General features: G+C 45.2%; 1 protein-coding gene across 1 annotated transcript; it reads right to left on the bottom strand.

The window, feature by feature from the left end:
- Positions 1 to 16,464: 16,464 nt before the first annotated feature.
- CFAP107 (cilia and flagella associated protein 107) lies at positions 16,465 to 26,072 on the bottom strand. Its single transcript, XM_074975725.1, has 4 exons — positions 25,962 to 26,072; positions 21,919 to 22,032; positions 20,323 to 20,500; positions 16,465 to 18,926 (listed from the first exon to the last, which is right to left on the bottom strand). Exons 1-4 carry the CDS (start codon positions 26,070 to 26,072, stop codon positions 18,643 to 18,645), a joined length of 687 nt encoding a protein of 228 aa, XP_074831826.1. The 3' UTR covers positions 16,465 to 18,642.
- Positions 26,073 to 26,308: the final 236 nt, after the last annotated feature.

Genomic DNA, 26,308 nt, shown 5'->3' with positions numbered 1-26,308 from the left:
ACCTCTCCAAGTAAAAGCAAATCTTTCCTGGTCAGCTGGTTGCAAAGGGACCATGAAGAACATGTCCTTTACATCTAATGCTGCTAGCCAGGGTTTATCCCAGGTTTGTATGGTGTTTACAATATCTGTTATGCTAGGGACTGCTGCAGTTAATGGTCCAGTGTTACTGTTTAGCTTCCTATAGTTTATAGTGAGTCTCCATTTGCCATTTGGTTTCTTGACTGGCCACACAGGAGAGTTATAGCGAGAGCGTGTCCAAATTAAAATTCCTCGCTGTTCCAAATCTTTGATCAGGTCAGTAACAGGGCTTATAGCCTCATCTGGGACATTATACTGCTTTATGTTTGTTACTGTTGAGGGCGGGAGAGCAGGCGCACTGCTAAGTAAGTTTACAGAATAGTGAGGAGGGCTTTCCTCTTCCGGGTGGGTGGCATGAGGAACAGAACTGACTCCAAAAGCCCATCTTTCCCCATTAATTCTTCCCTCCTTTCCTCTTAAAATGTCCATGCCCAGTATGTTGGCGTTGCCCAAAATCACCTCATATTTTCAGGGCTGATGGTGGGGTTGCAATGGGATATGCAGTTTTATTTTAACTAATGGGTAAGTTATGGTACTGCCATTTACTCCTGTAACAAGTACCTGCTTTCGGCCAGTAGGTGGCGGGCCCTGAAAACTTTCTTGCTTAATCATGGACATTTGAGCTCTTGTATCCATTAAAAAAGGTATAATGTGTTTGTCATTTACAGTTACATGTATCCGGGGGTCTTTTGCTGTTGTTTTCTCCTCTTTGGATTTAAGCTGGTTTATTAGGAGAGGAGATTGACCCCCGCAAGCTAGTTCCCTGCTCTGGTAACTCTTGCAGTTGCTGCCGCAATGGTGTGTACAGGGTGTCTGCAGGAGGAGGAGGAGGTGAGAGATGCGGAGGTGCACTGGGAGTAGCATTAGTTTTCTCCCAGTCAGCTCTTTTAAAGGTGGTTAATAATTTTAGCCGCTCTGTGGGCAGTCCATTTATCACATATTTGGGATAACCTAAAGCCAGACATTGTCTCCACAACTTGGCTCTAAGCTCCTTTTCCTCCTGGGCTGGCTCTCGCTTGTTTTTATGTCCTTTAGATGGTGCCCCCTTGTTTCCCTGAAGGGAACGCATCTTAGCTTTGCCTGTCAGTGCTCTGATGTCTCCGAATTCTCTAAAGTATGACACCAGACGGTTTAGCAGTGCCCGAAAGGTTGTGTTATGTGCTGCAGCATCTGATCTAAGGGACAGTGCCATAGCCCTATGGTTACTCGGAGCTTCCTTAAGCAGGGGTCTGAGATCACCTACATCTACCTGACCCTCCCATGGACTTTCAAAGGCTAAATCTTGAGGGTTTTGGCCAAGCATGCTAATGACAGCCACAGTTAGTAGAGCTGTTTTTACCTCATCTATTGTTGGTCCAGTGCATTACTGTGGGTTCATCTCGGTCTGCTGGGTAAATTCCTCTTGCCCATCGACAAGCCAGAGACCAAAGTGTTTTAGGAGTTCCCCTCTGAATGTTACAGGAATATTCCTGCACCTAAGTTAAGGCGCTCAGTTTCTTGGGCTGTCAGGCGTATATATCCACCCCCAGTGTCCCAGAGGCGGACCAGCCACTCTATTATACCTTCCTCAGGCTTTTTAACAAAGTCCCCCTGGATTGTTTTTAACTCCATGGGAGTATATTGGTGGGTGGTAATTTTGGTAAAGTGTGTTGGAGCTTTACTGCCTTTTCCCTTTTTACCTCCCTTCTTTATTTTTGAAAAGGCGGATGGATCATTGTCATCCCCTTCTTCATCCAGCTCTGCCCCACTCAAATTTCCCTCATGTTCTTCTGATTTGTGATGTGTGATAGCTGGTCTTAATTTTACAGAGGCACCTTCCTCCTCAGAGGAGGGGGACTCATCTGCTGAGTCCCAGATGTCTCCATCCCATTCCTCAGGGTCTACTTTAGCCCGGTTGATTCTGCATGTTTTAGTCTCCAGCTTTTCCCTTCGTTCTGTCCCTTCTTTCTCAATTAAGGGAAGTAATCTTTTCTGAAGATGCTCCATATCCCTATTCAGTGTTTTTACTCGGGTGGCTAAATTCTGGCATTCCTTGCGCAGTGTGTCCCTTTCCTGTTGTAACCTATTAAATTCTATTGCCAGACTATGATAATCCTTACAGGCAGCTTGCCAAATGTTAGTAAGCAGCCATACACAAGCACCTTTCCCTTTCCCTTTCTTAATCTTGCAGGCAGTTCTCCAGTTACAGAAATGCTGCCAGATCTCTGCTGGGTTTCCCCAATATTTCTCTAGCAGTTCTTTGCTCCACAGAGGATTTTCCCATCCCTCTTGGGTCAAACTTTTCTCTAGCTCAGGGAATTCTGTGGTGTTTATCATGACTGGTTTCATTGTGTTACTGTAGTGCAGCCTATATCACAACCCTGCTTACTGCGCCAAATCTGTTAGCCGATGGCCAAGGATGTTTGGTGAGGTGCCAGCTATGCCCATTTCACACCATCCGTGACTTTAACCGCTAGGACTTACTGTCCCTTTGTGGCGGGCAGTCAGGATTGACTGACAGGCGCCCCAAGAGTTTGCCCCGTGGAGGCGGCACAACTCAACGCTAGGCTCTTAGTACTCTCACCTAATGGCCAGGCTTTATAGCCAAAACGGCTGAGGTTCTTTAATTGTGTTGGCTGCTTTACAGTAACCCAGGGAAACAAGTCAGGCTTATGCACAAATGGTTACCAAAATTTATTAAACTAGATTTTAATCATGTGGTTACAAAATTGCTAGTGCCTACTTATTCAAATGTATAGATGTTACACACACAAACAAGTTACAAAACTGAAGCCACGATCCCAAAGAAAGAAAACAAAGTATAGAGCTTCATTTCAAAAATATGTGTACACTAAAGATAGGAGGTCAGGTGTGGGCGCTTCTTACCCTCCTTGCATCTCTTGATTCCAGCGGTGCCAAGCCAGGATCGGTCACTCAATTCCGCGGAAAGACGAATAAGAGACAAGGCTTAGGGGCCCTTTTAGCTGCAGAAGCCTTGGGAGGCTGTCACTTATCTGACCAGCAGATAGATAGTGAAAAGCACTCAAAAATCATGGTGCTGTTGGTCCCATACTTATACCTCTGTAGTCCTTTATTCTCTTTCTCCTTTCTTATGCCAAATTGGGGCTGGTCTGTCTGGGTGACGCCAGCTCTTGCAAGAGTAGTGTGAACTTAATTTACACTTGCAAGGGAGAGGAACAATAAGTTTTGACTACTGGACATTCCTTTTTATTAGGGTAAATATTTCCCACCTGGGATGTTAGTGTGTGTGCATCAAGTTATTAGTAGGGGCTAAGAGCCATGTTTGTTACAGCTCCTCTGTCTACTGTGAGCCTAATCGTTGTATATGTTCCCAGAGGCACATTGTAGCAGCACACCTGTGCTTTCTCACAGCCTCAAAGGCTGTGCTGGAATTTACGTTAAGTGCCCTGTTGTTTTGGCTCCCTTGTTTTCAAAGCAATGCTGGTCTGAGAGGGGGCTGGCTGTCTGGCTACAACCGTCGAAGCCGTTATCCTCCAGGTAAGCTCTACCCCAGACCCTGCCCCACTGGTGGGAGGGAGGGGGGGCCAGCAGGCTCGGGGGACCCCAGGCACCGATTGGGAGGGGGCAGGGCCAGGGAGGCAGGCAGGCTTAGCCCAGAAGGAATACCACATGGCCGCTGCCAGTGGGGGGGCCTGGTAGGGAGGGAGGGAGTGGAATGGGAAGGGGGCAGGGACCCCTCTGTGTACATCCACGAGTGTGTCCGCTCCCATTCCCCTGCAGGTCATGAGGGCCATCAACCACGTTCTGGTGCAGCGGCTGGTGCGCCTTGGGGACCTCGATGCAGTTGTCGATGGCTTCACTGCGCTCGGGTTCCCCCAGTGCTTCGGCGCATATTGACGCATATCCCCATCAGGGCCCCAGACCACAGTGGTGGCCGATACATCAACCACAAGTGGCGCCACTCCATTATGCTCCAGGAGGTGGTGGATGCCCATGGTAAGTTCACACACATTTATGTCGGCTGGCCGGGCAGGGCCCATGATGCACAGATCCTGCAGAAATCTGCCCTTTTCCACAGGATGGGGGCCAGGACGTTCGTGCCCCAGCAGGAGCATGCCATCGAGGACGTCATGGTGCCTCTCTGCCTTGTGGGAGACCCAGCCTACCCACTGCAGCCCTGGATGACGCACCCATACACAGGCCTTCTCGCACACCCCCCAGGAGCTTAAGGAGACGTGTTGTGTTTTGTTTAGGTAGCTCGTGAAATCCCTCACATAAGAGAAACGCCATTAGCTAAGACAGAGAACTAGTCGCTATTTCAGTTGTGAAGGGAAAGCGAAGTGCATGAGGCCAGGTCTGTTGAATAGAGGTATGGAGATCATCTTATTCTATTGCTCCCATTGGCCAATCTTCCCTCATTCCACCATTGCAGTGGGGACCCATGGTGCTTACAAGACAATGAACACCTGCCATAAAGCCTTGTAGCATGAACAGCAACAGTGTTAACCTGACGCCGAGGTTGGCGGGTTGTTTCATGTTATTTACCCTATAACAGGGAAAATCACACTGGTTTCAGCATGCTGCCATTTTAAAAAGTATTCATTTAAGAGCTGCTATTGTTGCCCTCCATCTGATAAATACGTAGGTTTGCTTTGGCTTTGCCATGTGTATGTTCTCCGAGGGCTTGCCTACAAATGCCCAGGACTACCTGGAAGATTGACACAGTCAGGGTTGATCTTCTGGAGTTCGATTTCATGTGCCTGGTAGAGATGAACAAAATCAAACGATCTGGGATCGACAGTCAATCCCTGTACTCTTTGATATTGCAAGGAATAAAGGCGGTGGATGGGAGAGTTCCCCTGTCCCTCTGTGTGGACAGCCTGGTAAGTCAATTGTAGATAAGTCAGTTCTAGCTAGGTAATTGCTATAGCTAGAATTGTGTGTCTTCAATCAGCTTATTTCCCTAGCGTAAACCAATCCCTAGCTCAGGGCAAAAGCAGAGGACTTTGGTCTCCACAGTTGTCAAATGAGAGCTTTAAACCAGTGCTACCTTCACTTTCCAAAAAAAGTAGAGCACTTATTCCAACTTGGCAGTGTGACGGGCCATTAATTTAGTTTTGTGGTGCCAACATTCTGTGATTAAAAAAAGGCCATTTCAAGCCTCCTGGGCATTTTTGACATTTCTCCCTGCAAAGAGGCCTGATATTTTTTGTGTTTGTTTTTGTTTTAAGCTTGAACTTTTAACAGCTTGGTGTTGCCTATCGCATTCTGGGAGATGCTATTTTGATTTTGCTCATTAGCAGCTGCAAAAGAGAAAAATAACGCATCCCTCGTTTGGTATTAATTAGAACATATTTTCGCCTGTAGCCAATTTCCTGATCATGGGACGTACGTGCTGCTAAGGTGTCTTTGCAAGTCTTTCCCTATAAATAGGAAATAGTGATCCCTGTTTGTACAGAGTGACCAGCATGCAAAAAAAGAAGCCTGTTAATCAGGCTAACAGGTGTAGGATGACAGCAGTGTCTGAAGAACCAAGCAGAGTCATTTATTACATATGCCAATGTTTTGTGCGAAGTAGAATTTTGGTCAAGTGGCTGAAGAATGGGACTTGTGGTCATAACTCATCACCTGACTTGCTTTTCGAGAATCACCTTGACTCTCTGTGCCTCAGGGTGTGCCTACGCACCGAGCTAATAGGGGGGAGAAGGGGAGATGTCCCCTCAAGCAGACATATGCTTGCAAGTTTTGATCCATCTTGCATGCTAAAAATACAGGTAGCCATGGCAGCATGAATGGTAGTAGGCCCTAGCAGCCTCACATAGAGGCATCAGAGCATATTCAGGAAACTAGCCCCTCTCACCCTTGTGACTATGCTCTATTTTTAGCATACAAGCTCAGTCAGAGCTAGCTCGTGTATATCTCGTCAAGATGGGAATTTGGAAGTTTTGAGCCTCTCAGAAATGTTCTGCAGTTTAATCTCTCTCTCCTCATTATCTGGTCTGCTCGTGAAACCAAGATCCTATGTTAATCGTGGCTTCACCTTTCCCAAGATCTCTAGGGAGGGTAATGACTATATCCCCATATCCATCCTGAGGCTTTCAACAGCCTAAAGCTCATTTCAGAAATGAGTGAACTGAGCTTGGAGCCGTCTGGCAGAATAGAACACACGGGTTTCAGAAAAACTTTTAAATCACTTGTACAGGACCACAGCACAGTGTTATCAGTTCGGGAGCATAAATACCCAGACTGCCTGCTTCAAGCAATAACCCATTAAAAGATCCAGGGGCTGAAGTACATCTGATCAGAGCTTGAACTGAGGCAGTCTGTGACCACATATGTAGAGAGACAACACAGCTAGCCACACATTAGTAGAATGGAGAACAGGGTGCAAAAAAAAAAAAAAAAATCCCACAAACCTCCATCTGCTCAGCCTGAGGAGCAGCAGTTGCCCTAGGTCCACTAGTAGAGAGAGTCTGTAACAGGCCACATGTTGGACACATTGCGACTAGTAGCTATCAGAGACAGTACTGCATCAGCCCATTCCCGCAGGCTCAGTCCGTCTAACACATGAGCACATTGTACAAATCTAGAAGTCATTCTAACTTTCCTAAAGTGGTACATTGGAGGAGGCGGGACTATGAGCCCCAAGGCCAGCTTGTAGAACTGCATTTATGTTAGAAGCACATACGTTGCACTGTTTGAAAGGGTGTTTGTTGGGTGCCATTCCAGCGTGAGCTCTTTTGTAGCTCAAGAGGAATACCAGCAGTATCCCTCCTGGGAACCCCTTACATATCTGCCAGCCCAAATGTGGCCAAGGAGTTGAAAGCTACAGATTGGTCCATGTTATCTTCAAATTAAGCACTTACTAAATCAGCTGTGAAAGATGTATCACTTGTCATGTTTATCTGACCGTTATCCAGACCCACTTGACCAAATATGCAACCCCTTAAATTAGGCCCAAAATATCATCTGAGGCACCAGCCTAAATTACATATTTACCCAATGAACAAGCACAGCTCTCAGGCAGAAAATGATGTGTTTATGCAACTAGTTCCCACTTCTTATTTGAGAGACTGTGCTGGCTTGTCCAAACATGTATTTAAAACACTGGCAGTGTATTTAGGACATCCCAGATTGGGAGCTTTCTAGCCCAGAGACTGCCTTTCTGGTGTTTGCACACTAAACTGAACAATGAGGGTGGGGACTTTAGGTGAGACAGCAATAGAAATAGTAAATAGAAATGAACAATAAAGATCTGTTCCCCAGTGTGGTAAATACATCAAGAAAATTTTCTTGACAGCAAAAGATATTTGCCCTCATCCATCCAGCATGTTATTTATATACAGGTTGAACCTCTCTAGCCCGGTACTCTCTCATCTGGCAACATCCATAATGTGGCATGATTTTAGTTGGCCGGATGACCATTTATCATGGGTGTGGTCAGTTTTCCCATAGTCCCATAAAGTTTGTTTACAACCACCAGTCCTGGCTTGCAGTGTTCTGTGTTACTGTTTAGATCTAATTTCCTCCTAAATGTCTTCTAAGAGCCCAGTAAGCAGTGGAAGTGATGGTAATGCTGCTAGATAATATTGATCTCCCGTAATCTGGTAAATTCTCTCATTCAGCACCAGTCAGGTCCTGAGGGTGCCAGACTAAGGAGATTCAACCTGTGTATGAACCACCTCTGCCTTTTACAATTGCTTATTAAAAAATGGAGCCAGGGATTTTTAACACCAGAATTACAAGTGCCTAGTGCAGGAACTAAAGGAAGTAGTAGGCTCTAATGCAACCTGTTCAGTAGATCAAATGTGATCACACTTATCCAGCTGCTATGGATAGATGTATATGTATGTACATAAAGGTCTATTCTACAGCCCATCCTCCATACCCCCAAGTTGTTCATTTGAGGTGTGTTTTGCATGCACTCTTCTTCTTTTAGCTTGTGTGGATCATGTGTTAAAGTAAGGGAAAGCAAGAAAGAACAAAGGTAAATCTTCAATAAGAAAGAGAGCACAGTGTGTCTCTCCATTGTAACAGGTAACATTATCTCTCTCACAAAATAGCAACCACCTCTGCAAACTGACAAGCTCCTTTGAAAAGTAAATTTCCACTGTAAGTTTAATAAAAATATGAGCATTTCCAGTGCTGCGTACTTTACATTTTGGGTTAGATTGTACAATACTTAAACAAGTTGGTAAGTGATTATTCACTCAAGTAGCTCCATTTAAGTAAAGGTTGCACCATGAGTTTAGGGTATCTGTGATGTTACTAAACCCCTGTGGGAGCTTAGTTACTGCTCATGTGAAGACATATTGCAAAGGTTTAATATCCAGTCCATGAGGATCAAAAACTAACTCTTACTCAAACAAACAAAAACAAATGAGAAGGAGGTTTACAAAATGTGCCCCTGCAGTGGTGGAATCCCAGCTCACAACAGCACGGCCCTAGACCTGCCGTCTCCTGTTGCATAGATTGTGCCAAGGTACCACCAAAGTGATTAGAAAGCCAGTGAAACTGACCGGGCTGATTGGTTTGTCCACTCGCATTGAAAAACAAAAGTGCCAATGGGAAAAGAAAAATTAGTTTTTAAAATATTCTTTCCGTGTTCATAATGTGTTTCCATGAGCAGGAGAACGTTGTATTGAGTTAAATATATAGGGCAACAGTGTCAAACATGGAAGCTGAAAGTTAGCCATCTAAATCCATCTAAATTGGTGGCCTGATTTTTCAGGTGTACTGAAATCAAAGAAAGCTTTCCTATTTCTCTGGCAGGAGCAGCATAGGGCTCCCTGGGAGCATATACTTGGAAGTATTGCTTTGACATCGAAGTCAGTGGGACTTGCATGTGCACATTTTAAGGGCAGAATCTGGCTGTGCCCCCTACGAAGGTGTTGGTAATGTTCAGACTAGAGAAAATGTTTATCAGGAAATACACTTTGGGATTCTCTTTTCGGAGAACTACAAGGAATATTTAGTGCTTCCAATAAGGAGACTTCCTGGCCATACTAACAACCACCTTGTTTCTCTCTGGGCTTCTCTCTGAAATCCTGTCCTTTTTCTCTTTAACCACCCTAACCTCCCAGTTGGCATGCACAGTTCCTCTTATTGCTGAGCCAGCCTGCATCGCAGTTCCTCAATCAGCCCTGACTCTCTCTGTGAGTCTCAGTCCAGCAAATGCAGCCTCTGGTTTGCACAGCTCATCTGGGCTGACACCAGTCTCCTTCGGGGCAAGAAATATGCCAACTTTGAGAGGTGAGTCTCCATCCTAACTACCTGCGTGTCTCTCTGGCGTCAAAGCGATTTCAAGTGAGAGCCAGATTTCCCTGTGCAAAGCTCCATTGTCCTTTTGTCATGAGGGATTTCCTAGGCAAACATATCTACAGACCCCGCTGTAATATGTCTGGAGGAACTGTTATAAACCAGACTGCAGCCAGTTCTGGTGTACAGGATGCAAACAGCGTGCTCCTCCCCTGTATACCTTTGCACCCAAGTTGGCTGCAATTGCAGGTGTTACATCTCTCAACAGCCTCTTCTCCGGCCCCTTTGGGAGAGGCTGTCCTCCCACGCTGTGTTAGCGCTGCATGCTGTACTCATCCAAGAGATGGGCCAGAGGCCATGCTCCCCAGAATTCCTTATGCATCTTTTTTAACATTGTGTGTAGGAGGCAAGGGAACAATTGCACCAGGGTCCAGAAAGTCATAGGGATCTGGAGCACCCAGCTGCTGCTGCTGTAGCAGTGGTGACAGCCAGATCTCCAGGCCATTTTGAATTGCTACTGGAGCACTGGGGCACCTCTCCCTGCAACTCTGAGGGCTGTTGGAAGGGGGTAGGCATGCCATTCTCTAGGCAGTGCTATGGGTTGACTGAATGAGACCCCGCCCCCTCCACCTGAGGCCACACCCCTTCCAGGTCCCTCCCACAGTCACACCCACACCTGGCCCAGATAAGCATGGGCCTTGAGGTTCTATGCAACACCACAGTTAAACAGGTGTGACACATGTCTGGTGTTTATATTGTTAAAGTAAAAGGAAAATGGCTGACAATTGGCAGTGACTTTGTTATAAAAGCAAGCGTTTTGATACAGGTTGCACTGCCTGGATCCAGCACTCTCGGGACTTGAGCAGTCCCTGCTCCCAGGCAGCTCTGTCAGACACCAGTCCCAGCCATTTCCCAGAAACCATCTATGGCTTTCCCGCCCCAGCTGCCAGGCCACTGGCTGCCCATTCTGGTCCTGGCTATGGACTGCCAGCTTCTCAGCCCCAGTCCCAGCCATAGCCACAGAACCACCAGCTTCCCAGCCCCATCTGCCAGGCCATTGGCTTCTTATTCTGGTCCTGGTCCTGGCTCCAGCCCCAGGTCATAGGCCACTGTCTACTGGCTTCCGGGACCCTGCTCCCCAGCCCTGTGTCATGGGCCACTGGCCACTACAGTTTCCTGGCCCTAGCCACAGGTTCCCAACCCTGGCTGTGGCTCCCCAGCTGCTACCAGTCCCCTTGTTGGCAGCCTAGGTGTGGCTTCCTGGCCCATGCCGAGTCTCCTTGATGCTGTACTCCAAGCTGACCCCCCACTCCTGGCCACCAGTGCTTCTCTGGTCCAGAAACATCCACAGTCCTACTGGACCGTGGATGTTGCCAGACCAGAGAGTCTCAGATTTCAGAGGCTCAACTTGTACTGTCTAGTTCCAACCACAGCTAGCACCTCCTGATTTTTTTTTTATTTATTTAATTTATTTTGCTTGTAAGCAGATTTTTTTGATGAGATGTCACATGCAGTCCAACCAGTGTGACTTGGTTCTCTTGGGTTTTCCGGATCTACACTTTGATTTTGCAAGAGTCAGTCATTGCATTAGCTCAGATCTGTGTAGCAGGAAGTGCAGCCCTCTCTGCTCATAGGTTGTGAATGAATTTCTTCATGCAAGTTTCATAGGGCTCTACTTCTGGCTTTTGATCTTGCCCAGGCTGGCCATTTCTCCCGGTGCATTAGATTTGGCTTTATAGGTACTACAGATAATACTCATCAAAGTTTCATTCAACATAAATATTTCTGATGTGTAAATAATTAAAGCCCAGATTCCCAAGCAAATAGGTAGGACAGTGCTAGTGAAGAATATATTTGCATTCGGAATCGGTGCATTCAGTTTTGTTGTCAAGATGCACGCCTACTGCACCATCATTAATGGGAGTTGCATGTGTGTGTCCAATGGGATGCATTACTTGCGTTGCAGGTCAAAACATGGTTTTGGATATAGGAACCCCACACCTGACATGTTTCGCTCCTTTGCAGGAGACTAGCTGATTCTGGATTCCTTTTAAGGTGCTTTTATGGTGCAGCGGGTTGCTGCGTGTGCTTCAGTGACCACTTTAATCTCATTCTTATGTCTTGATTCTCATTCTTTAAAATTGTTCTCATTTGACACTCTTGGGACTCAGAAGGATGCTCAATGCTTCATGTATTTATTGAGACTTCTAGATTTCATTAGCAATGCTGCTGTCTGATTTGCGGATGTGTGACTGGTGCTGAGATCATATGCACTTTACCATTAGATGTCACCATTGCACTGCTCAGCTGAGACTAAAACATGAGTGTAGCCATATCTGTCAGTCAGTTAGCTGAGAAATTGATCTGAGTCTGAAATCACATTCAACTAGAAAAAACAAAACTCTACCTTATAACGGGCAAAATTCATCCCTTTGCAGAGGCCCAGCCCAAGTCTTAGCACCACTCATGCTGTCCTAAGGCTTTGATCCTGCAGAGACTTGGGCATGTGCTCAACTTTTTTGAGCCCTTGAGCTGCACATTTTAGGCTTTTTTGCCAGAAACATGAGGGCTAGAGACTTAATTTATTTTTTAAATGAAACCTCAGTCTATCATGTGATTCATGTCTCCAGGAGCTGGGGCTTTAAGGAAAAATATCAACTATCCTAAGAGTCGCAATAAATTTTCAGGAATTGGATATACTGCCTTTCACGGGACTACTCCTGCATCTTAGCAGATAAATGACTGCTGTGGATTCTTCACACCCCATGATTCTATTGATGGGATTAAAGTCAAGTTCATATATGTCTGTAGGACCAGGGCCTTATTGTGATGCAGAAGATTAAAATAAGTTTTTAAGTAATGGAATTTTTTGCAAGGTATCGGCTTTGCCACGCACAGGGTCCTTAAAGTAGAAGCCCAGTATTCAGGAATCCTGGGTTCTCATCCTGATTGATTATGTGCACTTGTGCAAGTTACTGGATTAGCATTCCTGCCTACAAAGTGAGTATAATGTTAAGCTATGTGACATGGTTTTGTGCAAAGTTATGAATGCTTGGAAAGTGCTATGAGAGCCTTTTTGGAAAAGGTGCTAAAATCCTATTAATTATCGGTATTGTTCCCATACTGAAAATCGCAGTCTTTTCATCAGCTCCTGATGAATCTAGCAAGAGAGGGACAATCATCTCATTCTGGCTAGCTGTTCAAACCTCATTCTGAAACTCAATTTAAACTTATGAGGTCCAAATATATTCTTAAATGAAACCAAGAAAGTCATGGTGTGAACAGGTGCTTCTCTCCTTAATATTGTCACATAGCTGTGTCAGCTCTGTGTTTGTTTTACCTAATCCCCTAAAACATGGGGTTCCATGCACACCACATGGAGTGACCTTTTAACAGCACTAACCAGAAGAAGTAAGATTTAATCGTTCCTTGAAGTCCATGGGAAGATCTGGAGGAAGTAGAACACCAGACATCACCAGGGCAGGTTTAATAGAGAAAACGGTTGAAATCCATTCACTTTTAGTTATTATGACTGCATTTGAAGTATCATAAAGCAGTGTTTCTCAAGCTTTTTTAAATACAGTATCCCTTTTTCAAAAAAAAAATATAGAAGTACCCCCAGACTTCTCTTGCATACCCATAAAGGTACATGTTCCACCAGTTGAGAAACATGGTCCTAAGGTAATCTGAGGTCTTGAAACAAGTGCCATTCAACCTTTCCAGATGACTGTACCCTTTGCAGGAGTCAGATGTGTTTTGCATCCCATCAAGTTACACCTCACTGAAAAACTACTTACTTACAAAAATATGCAAAAATATCACAGAAGACTCCTACTGAAAACTTGCTGACTTTCTACCATCTTCTTATCAAATAAATGAATTGGAATAGAAATATTTGATTTATATTTCAGTGTAAGGCATATGAAGCATTAGAAACAAGTCATTGTCTGAATGAACTTTTACATTGTACTGACTTTACTAGTGGTTTTTATGTAGGCTGTTATAAAACTAGGAAATGTCTAGCTGAGTTGGTGTACCCCATGGAAGACCTCGGTGTACCCTAAAGTGTACACATACCCCTGGTTGAGAAACACTGTCTTAGAGCACAGTAAACCTCTCCAGTGGTCTATCTGACTTTTGCGATGTGTAACAGCAATGGCAAAAAAAAATTGCAATAAACAAGATCTTCCAGAGAAAGGACACGCTAGCATGGAAGGATGGGTAAATAATTGATCAGCAACCCTAACGTGTGAGTTCAAGGCAGATATTTGCAGCACTTGGAAGAGGGGAAAGTGATCAGGAATAATATGGATTCACCAAGGGCAAGTCCTGCCTGACCAATCTGATTAGCTTCTATGAGGAGGTAACTAGCTCTGTGGACATAAGGTCAATGGATATGATATACCTTGATTTTAGCACAGTTTTGATAGAGTCTCTCATAATATTCTTGCCTGCAAGCTAAGGAACTATGGATTGGATAAATGGACTGTAAGGTGGATAGAAAGCTGACTAGATTGTCAGGACCTGTGGATGGTGATCAACAACTCAATGTCTTTTTGGCAGTCGGTTTCAAGTGGAATGTCCCAAGAATCAGTTCTAGGGCCAGTATTTTTCAATATCTTTATTAATGACCTAGATGGGAGATGGACTTGCAAGTGTGCAGAAGGTGTTAAGCTAGGAGGACAGGCAGATATGTTGGAAGGTAGGAATAAGATCCGGAGTGACTGAGACACATTAGAGGATTGGTCCAAAAGAAATCTGCTGGGGTTCAACAAGGATAAGTGCAGAGTCCCGAACTTGGGATGGAGGAATTCCAAGCATTGCTAAAGGCTGGGGCCTGATTGGCTAAGTAGCAGTGCAGCAGAAAAGGACCTGTGGATTATAATGGATAAGAAGCTGGATATAAGTCAACAGTGTGCCCTTACAGCCAAGAAAGCTAATGGGATCTTGGAGTGCATTAGGAGCATTGCCAGCAGATCTAGAGAAGTTATTATTCCCTTCTATTTGGCACTCGTGAGGCCACATCTGGAATATTGCATCCAGTTCTGGGCCCCTAGTATAGAAAGCATGTGGATGCATTGGAGAGGGTCCAGTGGAGGGCAACAAAAATTATTAAGGAACTGGAGCACATGACGACCTGTGAGGAGAAGCTGAGGGATTTGGGCTTATTTAGATTGCAGTAGAGAAGAGTGAGGGGTGATTTGAGAGCAGCCTTCAACTTCCTGAAGGGGGACTCTAAAGGGGATGGAGAGAGGCTGTTCACAGTGGTGACAGACAGAAGAACAGGGACCGATGGTCTCAAGTTACAGAGCCGGAGGTGGAGGCTGTATATTAGGGAAACCTATTTCACCAGGAGGGTGATGAAGCAATGGAATGTGTTACCTAGAGAGGTGGTGGAATCTCCATCCATAGAGGTTTTAAGTTTTGGCTTGACAAAGCCCTGGCTGGGATGATTTAGTTGAGGTTGACCTTGCTTTGGGCAGGGGGCTGGACTCAATGCCCTCCTGAGGTCTCTTCCAGCCCTAGGATTGTATGATTCTATTTGATGTTTCAGAGCTCATCTAGCATTTCACTTTGCTAGTGCATCAGTGGGTCCCAGGTAGATAGCAGCTTGTGTCTGAACTGAATCTCAGCAGGGGCTAATTTCTGTCCTCAGGGCAAGCATGATTTAAATGCACATCTGCAGAATGACAGGTGTTTGCATTATATCATTAGTCCGCCTCCAGCTCATTCATATACTTAGCAGCAACTGAAAACAGTAGAAGGTGCCTTGTGCAGCAGCATAAAGGCCCCTGCCTGTTATGTCTTCTACAGTTACAGTATTTGGTAACTTAAGGCCAGGCAGCATAGCTTACTCTGCAGCTTATCTCTGCAGGTCATGAGGCATTTAGTAAGCTAACGCCAAGGGCGCATAGATGTTTGCTTGCATATTGTGCTGAGAACGACCTTGGTTCACCTTGTGCCCAACCATCTCACATACTTATACTTACTTGCAGGGAGGATGGGGCTGAGAAAAAACAGATTTCTTGCCAGTGGTTTGGAAGCAATATGCAGAAAACAGGGTACACAGAGAGCTATGAGGAAAAAGAAGAGGTCAGCCCAGGGGAGACATGCATATGCTTCCAGGTAACACCCATGCTGTGCTGTGCCTTTCTATTGCAGCCACTCCAGTAACTGGTCTAGAGACTGTGGCACTATTTGTACACTAAATGTGCTTTCTTGGTGGGAGCCAGTGTTCCCTGTAAGCTGAGCACTTGGCAGCCACCCAGGGGAGATTCAGGTGCCACCCAGCTGATCAGCAGACTGCCCAGAGCCAGTAGCATGTGTTTCTATTGGAGGGGCACATCTGCACCTTTCTTGATGCACATAAAATTTATTCTGCCCATGGATGGAAAAAAATTAGAGGGAACCCTGGTGGTAGTTTCGGTCCTGGGTCTGTGCCAGGATCTGAACACCTCTGGACTTTGGGAGACTTCAGATGGGGTGGCTTTGGCCCATCGCTTCTTGTTACCCTTTCCTTTCGTGCCCCATGCATGCTCCTGGAAGAAATGGTAATAGGAGAGCTCAGAGACCACATCTCCCTCTATACTCCAGACATGTAAACTTCCCAGCCCCCACATCTGATCACGCCCTAACAAACCAAGAAGAGAAGTCAGATTCCATCCTGGGCCCTGATCCTAATGTTGTAGCTCACCTACTTTTCTATACGGGACCCAGCAAAGCCAAGTCCACCATGGGCCCCAAGGCAAAGTGGCCAGGGGAGCCACTTCTATGCCTCCCAGAAGAGATGGGGCCGAGGGCAGAAAGGGTGGGGCTAAGGGCAGTTGCCCTTAGCACAGCTGAGACAGCAGCACTGGGCCCCCCGAGTCACGTCAAGTAGTGCTACTGGCACTGCAAAGGGGCCCTGGGGCAACTGTGCCCTTGACCCCTCTTGTTGGTGGGCCTGATGGGACCCCTCCAATATCCCCAAACTTTAAGGTTTCAAATTCTGAACTAAGATTTTGCTATATGGGCCTATCTCTGAGGTAAATGTAAAAATTCATTGGTGAAAAACATGCACACAGAACTTAGCTTTAAAAATAGGTCAGTAAAATAAACTAGTCTCATTAACTTTAATAATAATAATAATTAACAATAAATATTATTCACAGTCTGTAACAGCGAGCCCCCTAATCTGAAATGAGCAGTAGTGAGAAATGGATGTACTGTATAAAATTATTACCATTGTGAAACCTCTCCTTGATAAAGATGCCTGACTTCATTACAACTTTGATCTGCACTAAACTCTCTCATATCCGGCATTCTATCATCCGGAACTCTCAAATAACTGGCATTTTAATCATAAGTAAATTTTAGTTATGTTTTCCAGAAGTACAATATAGTGAAAGTAAATACAAATAAATACAACAAATACAGTACAAGTTTACAGTGTACAATGCCATTGTTGTTGGTAAATAAAGTACTCTGCATAGATTTTTGTTTGTTTCTTAATATCAAATCTTGTTTTTCTTTAGTGTTATGAATTGCTAGATATACCTCTCTATTATCTAGAATATTTGAATATTCAGCAACCTCCCCCATCCCAAGGCTGCCAGGTATGAAAGCGTTTACTGTAACTTGTCATAACTATGAAGATGTTGACACTGTAATTTCCATATAGCCAATTACCCAAACACACTTAAATCAGCACCTTTCAAGGAAGAGAGTCTTCTCCTCCGTCTCTGGTTTTCTCATTGTTGTTAAATTTGCTTTTGTGGGTTTCCTGTGAAAAAGGAGCTGGGAGCATTATTTCTGCTTTTATAAAGTGACTAAATTTTGTTTTTATGCAAACCAAACCCTGCATGCACTCAAGTTATATGAACCTTGTAAGTCAGGTTATAGAAACAAAGTTACTTTGTGTGATCTGCCCCGCTTAAGGGCCCATCTAAACAAATGCAGTTTTGCTGCAACAAGTTTCTCTCTTTAGACGTTATCACTGTATTTGAGTGCAAAGGGCAAATGAAGACAGATCGATTCCGCACACTTTATTTAAAATGAGTACCGCTTCACTTGGCAGTGGAACGATTGGCACATCTTCATCTTAGAGTCAGATTGCTCAACCCTTACTCAATGGGCAAGCGCTTAAACCGGTAATTGTGTAGCTGTGACTTTCGATGCGGTCAGCCTGGCTTTGAGAGATCAGGTTGCATTTCCAGTGTAGATGGCTGTACAAAATGTAATCAGAACAGGTCTGACTAAGAGTTAGTCAAATTCCATTTATCCTGAAAGACTAAAATGTTATTCACCCAAATCACGTTACTCCACCATTACCACTGAGGCTATGTCCACACTAGGCAAAGTAAGTTGACCACAAATACGAAGTTCTAGCTATGGCAACTGTGTAGCTAGAATCATCCCGTCTGTGCTCGGCTTACTTAGCTGTCCCTACTGAACAAGGTCGCTGGGAAAGTTTCTCCTCCCATCAACCTCCCTTAATCCTTGCATTTTGCAAGGAGTACAGGGATCGACTGCAACCCGAGAGGTCAATTTCATGCATCCCTACTAGATGCACAAAATCGAACCCCAGAAGATCAACCCTCGGGGTCAATCTTCCCAGCTAATTTGGATGTAACCTCCAAAGAATTCCTCGTAAGCATCAGTCAAACTCATTACAAATTGCAAACCAGTTCAGTCACAACCAAGCACCCCCAGCTTCTTCCTAGCCTATAGATTCCTTTGTTTTGAACTTTTTGCTACTAAGCAATAATACCTTTCCAGGCTTAGGATCTCAAAGCAATTCACGAACATTATTCAGCAAGTCTTGCCCACACCCACAAATAAAACAAAAATGTGTAAACTAGGACCATGCCACGGAAGTAACATATGTTTTACCTATTGCGCTCATGAGCTATCTTGTATTCACCCTAATATATAAAGTGTCATATATGATAGTCTGTCTGGGTAGTGCATGTAAATATATAGGGTAGTCTCACCATAATCTGTGTCCTACTGCTCTTCCCCCAAGGAGAGGCATAAAAGCTTCATAGTCACCCTTTGAATAATGTCACTTGCTCAGAAGAGGCAGTGAATGCCGGTGACTTTGTAAGTGGGTAGGCACAGCTGAGCCATTCGCAGTAGTACGGGAAGATCATGCAGGTGTCTCCTTCAAGTAGGAAGCAAAGTCTAGCCTGAGGCATGACCCTTGGTCAAAGGCAGAGCTGGGGATGTAACCCAATCAACCTACAATGCAGTGCTTTGCTCCAACCGCTAGACAGCATTCCACCAATAGCACATGGACCAGAATAGTCTTGGTGTTTGGGCAACACGCTGTATTTGAATAGCAGTTATATTATCGTAATGAACACGTTACAGTGCTGTACTGATCGCTGCTGTGTCTCTGACGAGCTGCTCAAGAGCTTGACAGCATTTTGGTGCTCCATCACATTCTAGACTTGCGTTGAGGCCATGGGGAAGACGCTGCCCATCGCGGGGGGACGGGTGGAGATTTGTGACCGGAAGTCGTCGAATGGCAAAAGCAGAAACAGGTGGCTTCTCATAAGAAACAGTGTAGACGCTTTTCATCACTCCAGCCTCTTTTTGGGTCCATTTTTTCACTAGTTGCTCAAAAAGGCCATAGTTGGTGGGTGGTTCTGGAACAGAAAAGGATTAAATGTCATAGCGGTAGAAACAAATTCATGGCCATGAGGGTTTCTGTTACACAGTACACAACATGGAGCAAATTCAGAAATTCGTGCGGACACAATTCCGACCCTAATCCTCTCAAACCAGAGACCTTTACTCCTCAACTGGAAGAGAAGTACTGCTAAATGTTGACAGTGTAGGAGCTATGACACACAGGTGAGCAGTTCCAACTCCATCCCATCAAGAGCAGTGGTGTATATGCAACCCTCAGGTGCACAGAGACGTTAGCAGAATTACTTTGACATTTAAATCCGTAGTTCACAATATTTCTGGGGAACTGAACCAATTTACTAGAATATGGATAAAATTTGCCATAGCACCTAAATGACTGAGGAGCCGAAGTAACTTAAGCACTCAACGAGAATTAGGCTTCTAAGATTCAGAGCCTGAAAGGTATTTAGCCACCTACTTCCCGTTCCTATGTCAAAATGGGACTTAAATTCCTGGGTCACTTAGCACAATGTTTCTTAAACTTTCTGAGATCCGGGAACACCAAACAATAGTATTTTTAATGTGGAACACCTATGAAAATTATGTTTAAAAAAATGTTGTCAGACCAAAAACAAACAAACAAACAAAAAAAAAACCAAAACAGCAACATAGACAGTGAAAACAAAATGAAGTTATTTAATCGGTTATCATAGCAATGAAGAAGTAACATTGGATCTGGTTTTAATAACAGAAAATATATCCATGTGAAACATTGTTGCTAGTTGCTACGCTGCCATGATGCACCTGTGAGTGTTCCGTGGAACGTAGTTTATGAAATACTGACTTAGAGACTTGAAATTTTGCCCTGAAGCCACAAGCATATTAAGCAGGGACCCATTCAGCCCTAAGCAATTAAACTCAGAAGGGAGTGGGGGTACTTCAACCCCCGAAATTCAGAAGTTTCCTGCATTTTGTAACCACAAGACATGACTTTATGCTTACACAATAAGAAATTAACAGGGAGCCTTAGTCTGTTCATAGCACCTAGCACTCAGTTTGAGGCACTTTTAATCTTGAAAGAATCTTATGAACAATAGGCCAAATTGACCTAGCAGGTTCAACAGCACTGTTTTCTTTGGAAGTTGCACTGTTGCACATGGGAGGAAAGCTTGGCCTGTTAATTAAATTTCCCTGCTCTCCTCTGTGGTGGTTACATATTATTATTTATTATTTCCATTTTACAGTTGGGAAAGTTAAGGCACAAAGTAAGTAAGTGAGCGGCCTTAGGGATACAGCAAGCCATTTGGATAAGAAAGATTAGAATTTATTGTCTGGCTTTTAAGGTTTGAATGCTGACCACTAGACCACACTGTCTCTCTGTGAGCGACCACCAGGCTAACACTAAAAAAGTACCAGAAATGGGAAAGTCCGATTTCTCTGGGAGCCAGGCTAGCTTTTGTCCATTCCACCTGCGGAGTGGGGGCAACACAGGATTATAGCCATGTCTGTTGTAATGATCGTCATACTGGGTGACTAAATTTCGCTTCCTCGGCTCTTCATGATGGATAAATAGGTGCTGCTTTGGCAGGCCCTGTAAAGAGAGGGGCAGAAAATTGTATTGCTGCAAGAACTGTACAGACAGAGTGTTCAGAAGTTGCTGGAGCCTTTTAGGTTAGATTGTATCCCAGGGGATCTGGCAAAAACGGGGCAAACCCTGATGACCAGCAAACCTCTGGTTCTGCACCTGTAGAACAGGTACGTATTCAGCAGCCTTGCATACAACACACATTCAGGCATTTGCAGGTGCAGCAGGACACTCAATTGCAAAAGTGATTCTCATGTGGTACTAAGGCATTTTGAGGCATTAACATATGTATGCAGGCAGGCCTATGCTGAGGGTAGCCCGGGGCCTGAGGCAGCCCACCCCCCACCATCAGGCCCTGCTCTGCCTCCCCCTCCTTCCCTTCTTCCAAGCCCCACCAGCTGCTTTGCCCCAGCCCCTCCCACCCTGCTCGGTTCCTGTGCCCATCCCCCAAGCAGAGGAGCCAAGCACAGTGGCAGAGGGCGGCAAGGCAGAGCAAAGCAGGCTGCCAGGCTACTCCAGCTCCCACCACTGTGGTGAATGCAGTGTGGAGATTCCTGCTGCCTCCCTGTGCCAGAGCCCTGGGTAATCTCCTGGGTCCCATCCAGAGGGTGGCTGAGGCCACTTGCAGCACAGCAAGCCCCGGTGTAAATCTACAGCCCTCTGACCTGCGGGTTCAAACCGCAGAGACCAAGAGATATTGCCAAACTTTTGGCAGATAGTAGCAGAGTCCATGAGGCGCTTCGGTTCAGGGCCATCCTGAGGCAGTAGGCCCAGAGCAACCCCTCCTCCAGTGCCCCATGTGCGGGCACCCAGCCAGTCCTCCTGCACCCCACGTGCTTCCAGCCCTGCCCCTCTCCTGCTGCGCACCTACCCTGATCCCCAGACCCCTCCCCAGCCAGCCTGGCCAGGGATTACCTGAGGCAGGGGACTGGCAGTGGCAGTAGCAGCAGCCACAAAAGCTCATCTCCACGCAGCCAACCCCTGTCCCCGCCACTCACCACGTGGTGCTTCACTGCACCCTTGCAGCCCACCAAGCCCCACTTCTCCACAGGCAGCTGGAGGCCTCCCAGCCACCCACAGAGCAGTGGGGTTCCACGGGTGGGGAGGCCAGTGCCAGAGCACCACGCAGTGAGTGTGGGGCAGAGGAGGCTAGGGGAGAGGCGATCCCCTGTGGCTGCTGCTGTCAACACCTGCCCACACCCACTCCCCCGACCCTCGGTAATCCTCCTGCCCACAGGACTTGTGGGGCAGCTGCCACGGGGCCCCAAAAGCAAAGGGCCCAAGGCTGCTGTCCCACCTCGTCCTGTGGATGGGATGGCTCTGCTTCAGCTCACAGTAGCCTGATGCAGTGTAGATTCCCACTCCAGTTTGCCATGCACTAAATCTCTGTACCATTGAGCCTTGAGATGCCCGGTATTACTTACATCGAGCTTCTTCATAATGGTTCTCCTTACTGTTTGATCTGTTCTGTAGCCAGGGAAGTGAATAAAGTCAGAGCCATAGATGCTGTTGCTGGATTTCCCGATGTCTTTTACAAACTAAAAGAGATCCAAAAAGAGACACTCACTACCTAGTGATTATTAACACTGAAACAACTGAGCCTGTTGTTGGGTCTGCAGCAAAACAATTGTTCATTGGGAGAGATTTCCAAAGGCTCAAAGTGCAACGAGGTGCCTTTTGAATGGGGACCTCTCACTGTACTTCAGGACTGAGCAAACTTTTCACGTCGGGCCCAAATTTTCATCCCTGCAATTGACCATCCCCGACCCCCAACCCATCTAATGTAATTCAGACCAGTGGAAATTTCAGGTATGTTCATACGAGGCCGGGGGGCGGGGGAAACGTTTTGGCATGTGTAAGAAAGTAGGTCTGTAGAATCTAAAAACTTTATTAATGGGTACATAAATGTAAACACCCATATATAAAAACAAAACAAAAAAGCAGGCCAGTAGCACTTTAAAGACTAACAAAATAATTTGTTATGAGCATTCTTATGTGTGTTTTATGCCCATTTATTCTTTGTCTAAGAGAGTTTGCAGTCTGTCCAATATATGAAGCATGTGGGCATTGTTGGCACATGATGGCATATAAGATGTTCGTTGAGGAACATGAGAATGTTAGGTCTAATGATCACCAGGTTATTCACAGAATCACGGGCACATTCTCATGTTCATCAGCTAAAATCATATATGCCATCATGTGCCAACAATGCCCACATGCTTTGTATATTGGACAGACTTCAGACTCTCTTAGACAAAGAATTAATGGGTGTAAAACAGACATAAAAACACTCCTGATTCACAAACCTGTCAGCCAGCACTTTAACGGAGTGAGCCATTCTGTTAAGGACCTGAAAGTCTTCGTTTTACTGAAAAGGAACTTTCACAGCCATTTGGAAAGAGAGACTGCTGACCTCTCTTTTTTATATTCAAATTCGACACATTAACACGTGGTTTGAACCAGATGGCAATTTTCTATCTCATTATAGGGGCTCTTTTACATACTTTGCTTTATCTAATTCTTGACTCCCCGCCCCCCCACCAACACTCCTTCTGCCCCTCTGCTCTCTCATTTGTTCACCATAATACGTATTTTTCTGATCTGTCAACCCTGATTACTGTTTTTGGTTCTCTGTGCCTTAAATATTGAGTCTGTTCTGGTATGGCTATGGTCTGAAGAAGTGGGTCTGTCCCACGAAAGCTCATCACCTAATAGATTATTTTGTTCATCTTTAAAGTGCTACTGGACTGCTTTTTTTTTTTTTGATAGTATATAGACTCGCACGGCTTTCTGTCTGTCACTATACACAAAAACAGTACCAGTAACGTATTTCAACAATTTTATTTAAATGGATGAGCTTGAAACCCAGCAGCTGATCATGTTGCACCCTCCTTAGGAAATGTCACGTCCCCCACCCCGCAGGAGGCCCACCCTCCACTTTGCACACCCCTGCTGTAATTAACACCCTTTGCTTACAGTTCTACAGGTGAGGATCATGCTGCTTCATTTGACTATCTGCAGAGTCGTGCAAAACCCACACTAACTAACTAAACAGGAAGGGTGGGGTAGAACTTGCCTCCAACCCATAATAGCCTTATAATCTAATTAGTCTCTTAATGAACACTTTAATAGAGTGTCAAACTCCTGTTGAGTGGGATGACTTCTGCACATTTAAAACATCTCCCTTTGGCTTCTGAAGATCAACAAAGCCTCAGTGCCAACGACTTCCTGGTTTGCACTTAGGACACTCCTGTTGCTTACAACAGCCTGCCCCAAAGGCCCTGGCTCTGATATTGCAATGAATCAACCAGTAACACCAGCCATTGTGAAAAGCCCTTGTGTGATGCTTATGAATGGGCATTTACAAGCTCACCAATGATTTTTGCCATACTTTTTCACCTAGTGTAGGCTTCACTCCTGGGAGAAAAAGATCAACAGATCTGGCCTTAGGGACAGGCATGCAAGGCAGTGGCCTTGGGCCCCATGCCTTCAGGGACCCATGCTCCTTTTCGTTATGCACAGTCCACCAGCCAGGACCCACTGTCAGTGTGCCACTTTGGTCCCCTCAAACTCTTTGGCCAGGTCTGAGAATCAAATTTCTTTTCGATCCTTGAGCTCTCTCCCACCCAGTGCAGGATTCCCTACAGTATAGCTTCTAGGATCTTGTCCCATCCTTTTTTAAACATCCCAAGTGGCGGGACCTCTTCCCTAATACATCTCATGTTCAGGCAGCATTTCTTTACCTGCAACTTAAGTTTTCCCTTTTTTTCATTTCCTCCTATTTCATACTTCGGTGCAACATCCTAAGTAATTCCTCTCCTTGTGTTATATCTACACCCTTCAAATATCTCTCCGCTCACTGTGAACCTGTCAGATCTTGTAAGATAAGTGATGTCCGTCTGAGTTGCAGTTTGGTTGTGATTCGATGAAATAGCAGAGGACTGACAGAAGGGGTTAGAACGATTTAAAATTACCAGGATTTTCCAGATATGTGGGTCTGTCCCTTGAAAGCTCATCACCTAATAAATTATATTGTTAGTTTTTAAAGGGCTACAGGACTGCTTTTTTGTTTTAAAAGGAGGTAGTTCTATTTGAATCAATACTGAACCAGTATTAGGATCTACGTGGTCTGTTGGATGGCTTTGCTGCTGGAGTTGCTGTTCTTTGCTTGACATGACATTCAGAACAATGGCCGTCATTTCAGTCCCACTGGCATTCCAGTCGCACCCCACCCCCCAACTCCCCTGGCATCTGACAAAGCAGGTCTTTACCCACAAAAAATCTGTTAGTCTATAAGGTGCCATGGGAATTCTCACTGTTTTTTCCAGCCCCATCCCCCACCCAGCATTTTGTATAAAGAGATTGGGTGTTACTTGTAGCAGTTTGTGGAGGAGAAAGTGTAGCAGATCTTTGATCAAAAGTATTTTTGTGTGCTGTTAAACAGCTGTTGTGTTCCCACTCTGAAGTGGCCGCAATTCATTGGTGGGTATATATCATTTTTATGGATGACAGCCATGTGTAGGGACCCCAGCAAACATTAGGATCTCACTGTGCTATGTGCTCTACAAATACAGACTAAGAGACAAATCCTTGTCTCAAAGAGCTTCCAGTGTAGGCATTACTTTGAGCTACTTTGGTATAAAAAGTGCCACCTAAAAAAAATTTGTACAGCCCATGTGTGGAGAGAGCCTGACAGAGAAGAATATAAGTGATGCTAGTATCCTAACATAAAAGGATTTTAGGCACCCAGTAAAACTTTAACATGTTTGCTATCTTAATTAAAAAATAAGGCATAGTTTGTCCCTCAGGAAGAACACTTCTGAAATGCCATTATGACAGAAGCTGTTTTCCTTATCCAAGAAAAGAGGATGCAGGGGTTGGCTGTCTCACTGTGAGGAACAGAGCTTTGCTAAAGCCAAACTCAGTAAAAATGAATAATTAAAATAATGAATAAGCGCTTGATAGATTTTAGAAGCAGGTTACCAAGTGTATGGGCTAGTACAGGATTGTCTGTACCCACTACGGAAATACAGCTGCTCCTGTCTGGGATGGAAATCAGGCAGTCTTTACACAACACCCAGTGACAGTCCAAGACATAAAGAGAATGTCCAATCCACCTTGAAACCACTGGGGAATCTGAGGTAGACACATAAACCAAAAAACTGGAATGAACTTCCCCGGTCTTGGGAGAAACACCAGGGGATTTTTAATGATCCAAAGTTGTCACTTTATGTGTTATCTGTAAGACTCTCTGCATTTACACCACAACCTTTGGCCTCATGCTTGGGCACTGTTTTACTATTGGCTCCCAGGAAAGAGCACCACCTCCAGGCCAGAATGCATGGAAGCATTTTTTTGAGATGGGCCTGGAACCAAATGTCCCAAAAGTTTGGAGGTTGAGTATCTCCAGAGCATCAGGTCTGACCCTCTCTATTCTCATTCTCCCTTTTCTTTTATCCAATCTTACCCTCTTCCTCTCTTCCAACCAGTTTCCAATGAGCACTTTCGTGGAGTACTTTGGTTTTATTTGCCAGCTGGGAAGGTACCATTCCTGCACATCCCTCTGAGATGTATGCATGTTTTTTAGTATCAGCAGCACCTCTTCCACACCACTCTCATAGAATCCAGGGCTCCTCTGCCCTTCCCCTGCTGGGAGGTGAATGAGGTTCTGTGTTCATATAGTAGAGACTAGGCAGCACGGGGTCTACGTGTCCCTCTGCCTTGTTAATGTGTGGAACTCGCCTGTCTTGGAATCTCCATTGTTTGCTGTCTCCATGGTGACTGTCCATGGATGCAAACACTCTCCAAGCAACA

This window comes from Carettochelys insculpta, chromosome 23 (assembly GCF_033958435.1).
Source record: "Carettochelys insculpta isolate YL-2023 chromosome 23, ASM3395843v1, whole genome shotgun sequence".
NCBI lineage: Eukaryota > Metazoa > Chordata > Testudines > Carettochelyidae > Carettochelys > Carettochelys insculpta.
This window is presented reverse-complemented; position numbering and strand designations above follow the sequence as displayed.

Bases quoted from the DNA above. Each gene is read 5' to 3' on its own strand.
- CFAP107 (XM_074975725.1), bottom strand. From the start codon at position 26,072: ATGCATACATCTCAGAGGGATGTGCAGGAATGGTACCTTCCCAGCTGG. The intron at 22,033-25,961 runs GTAAGATTGGAT...GATCTCTTTTAG, and splicing joins GGTTGGAAGAGAGGAAGAGG to TTTGTAAAAGACATCGGGAA. The intron at 18,927-20,322 runs GTACTTTTTTAG...TTTCTGTTCCAG, and splicing joins ATCGGACTTTCCCATTTCTG to AACCACCCACCAACTATGGC.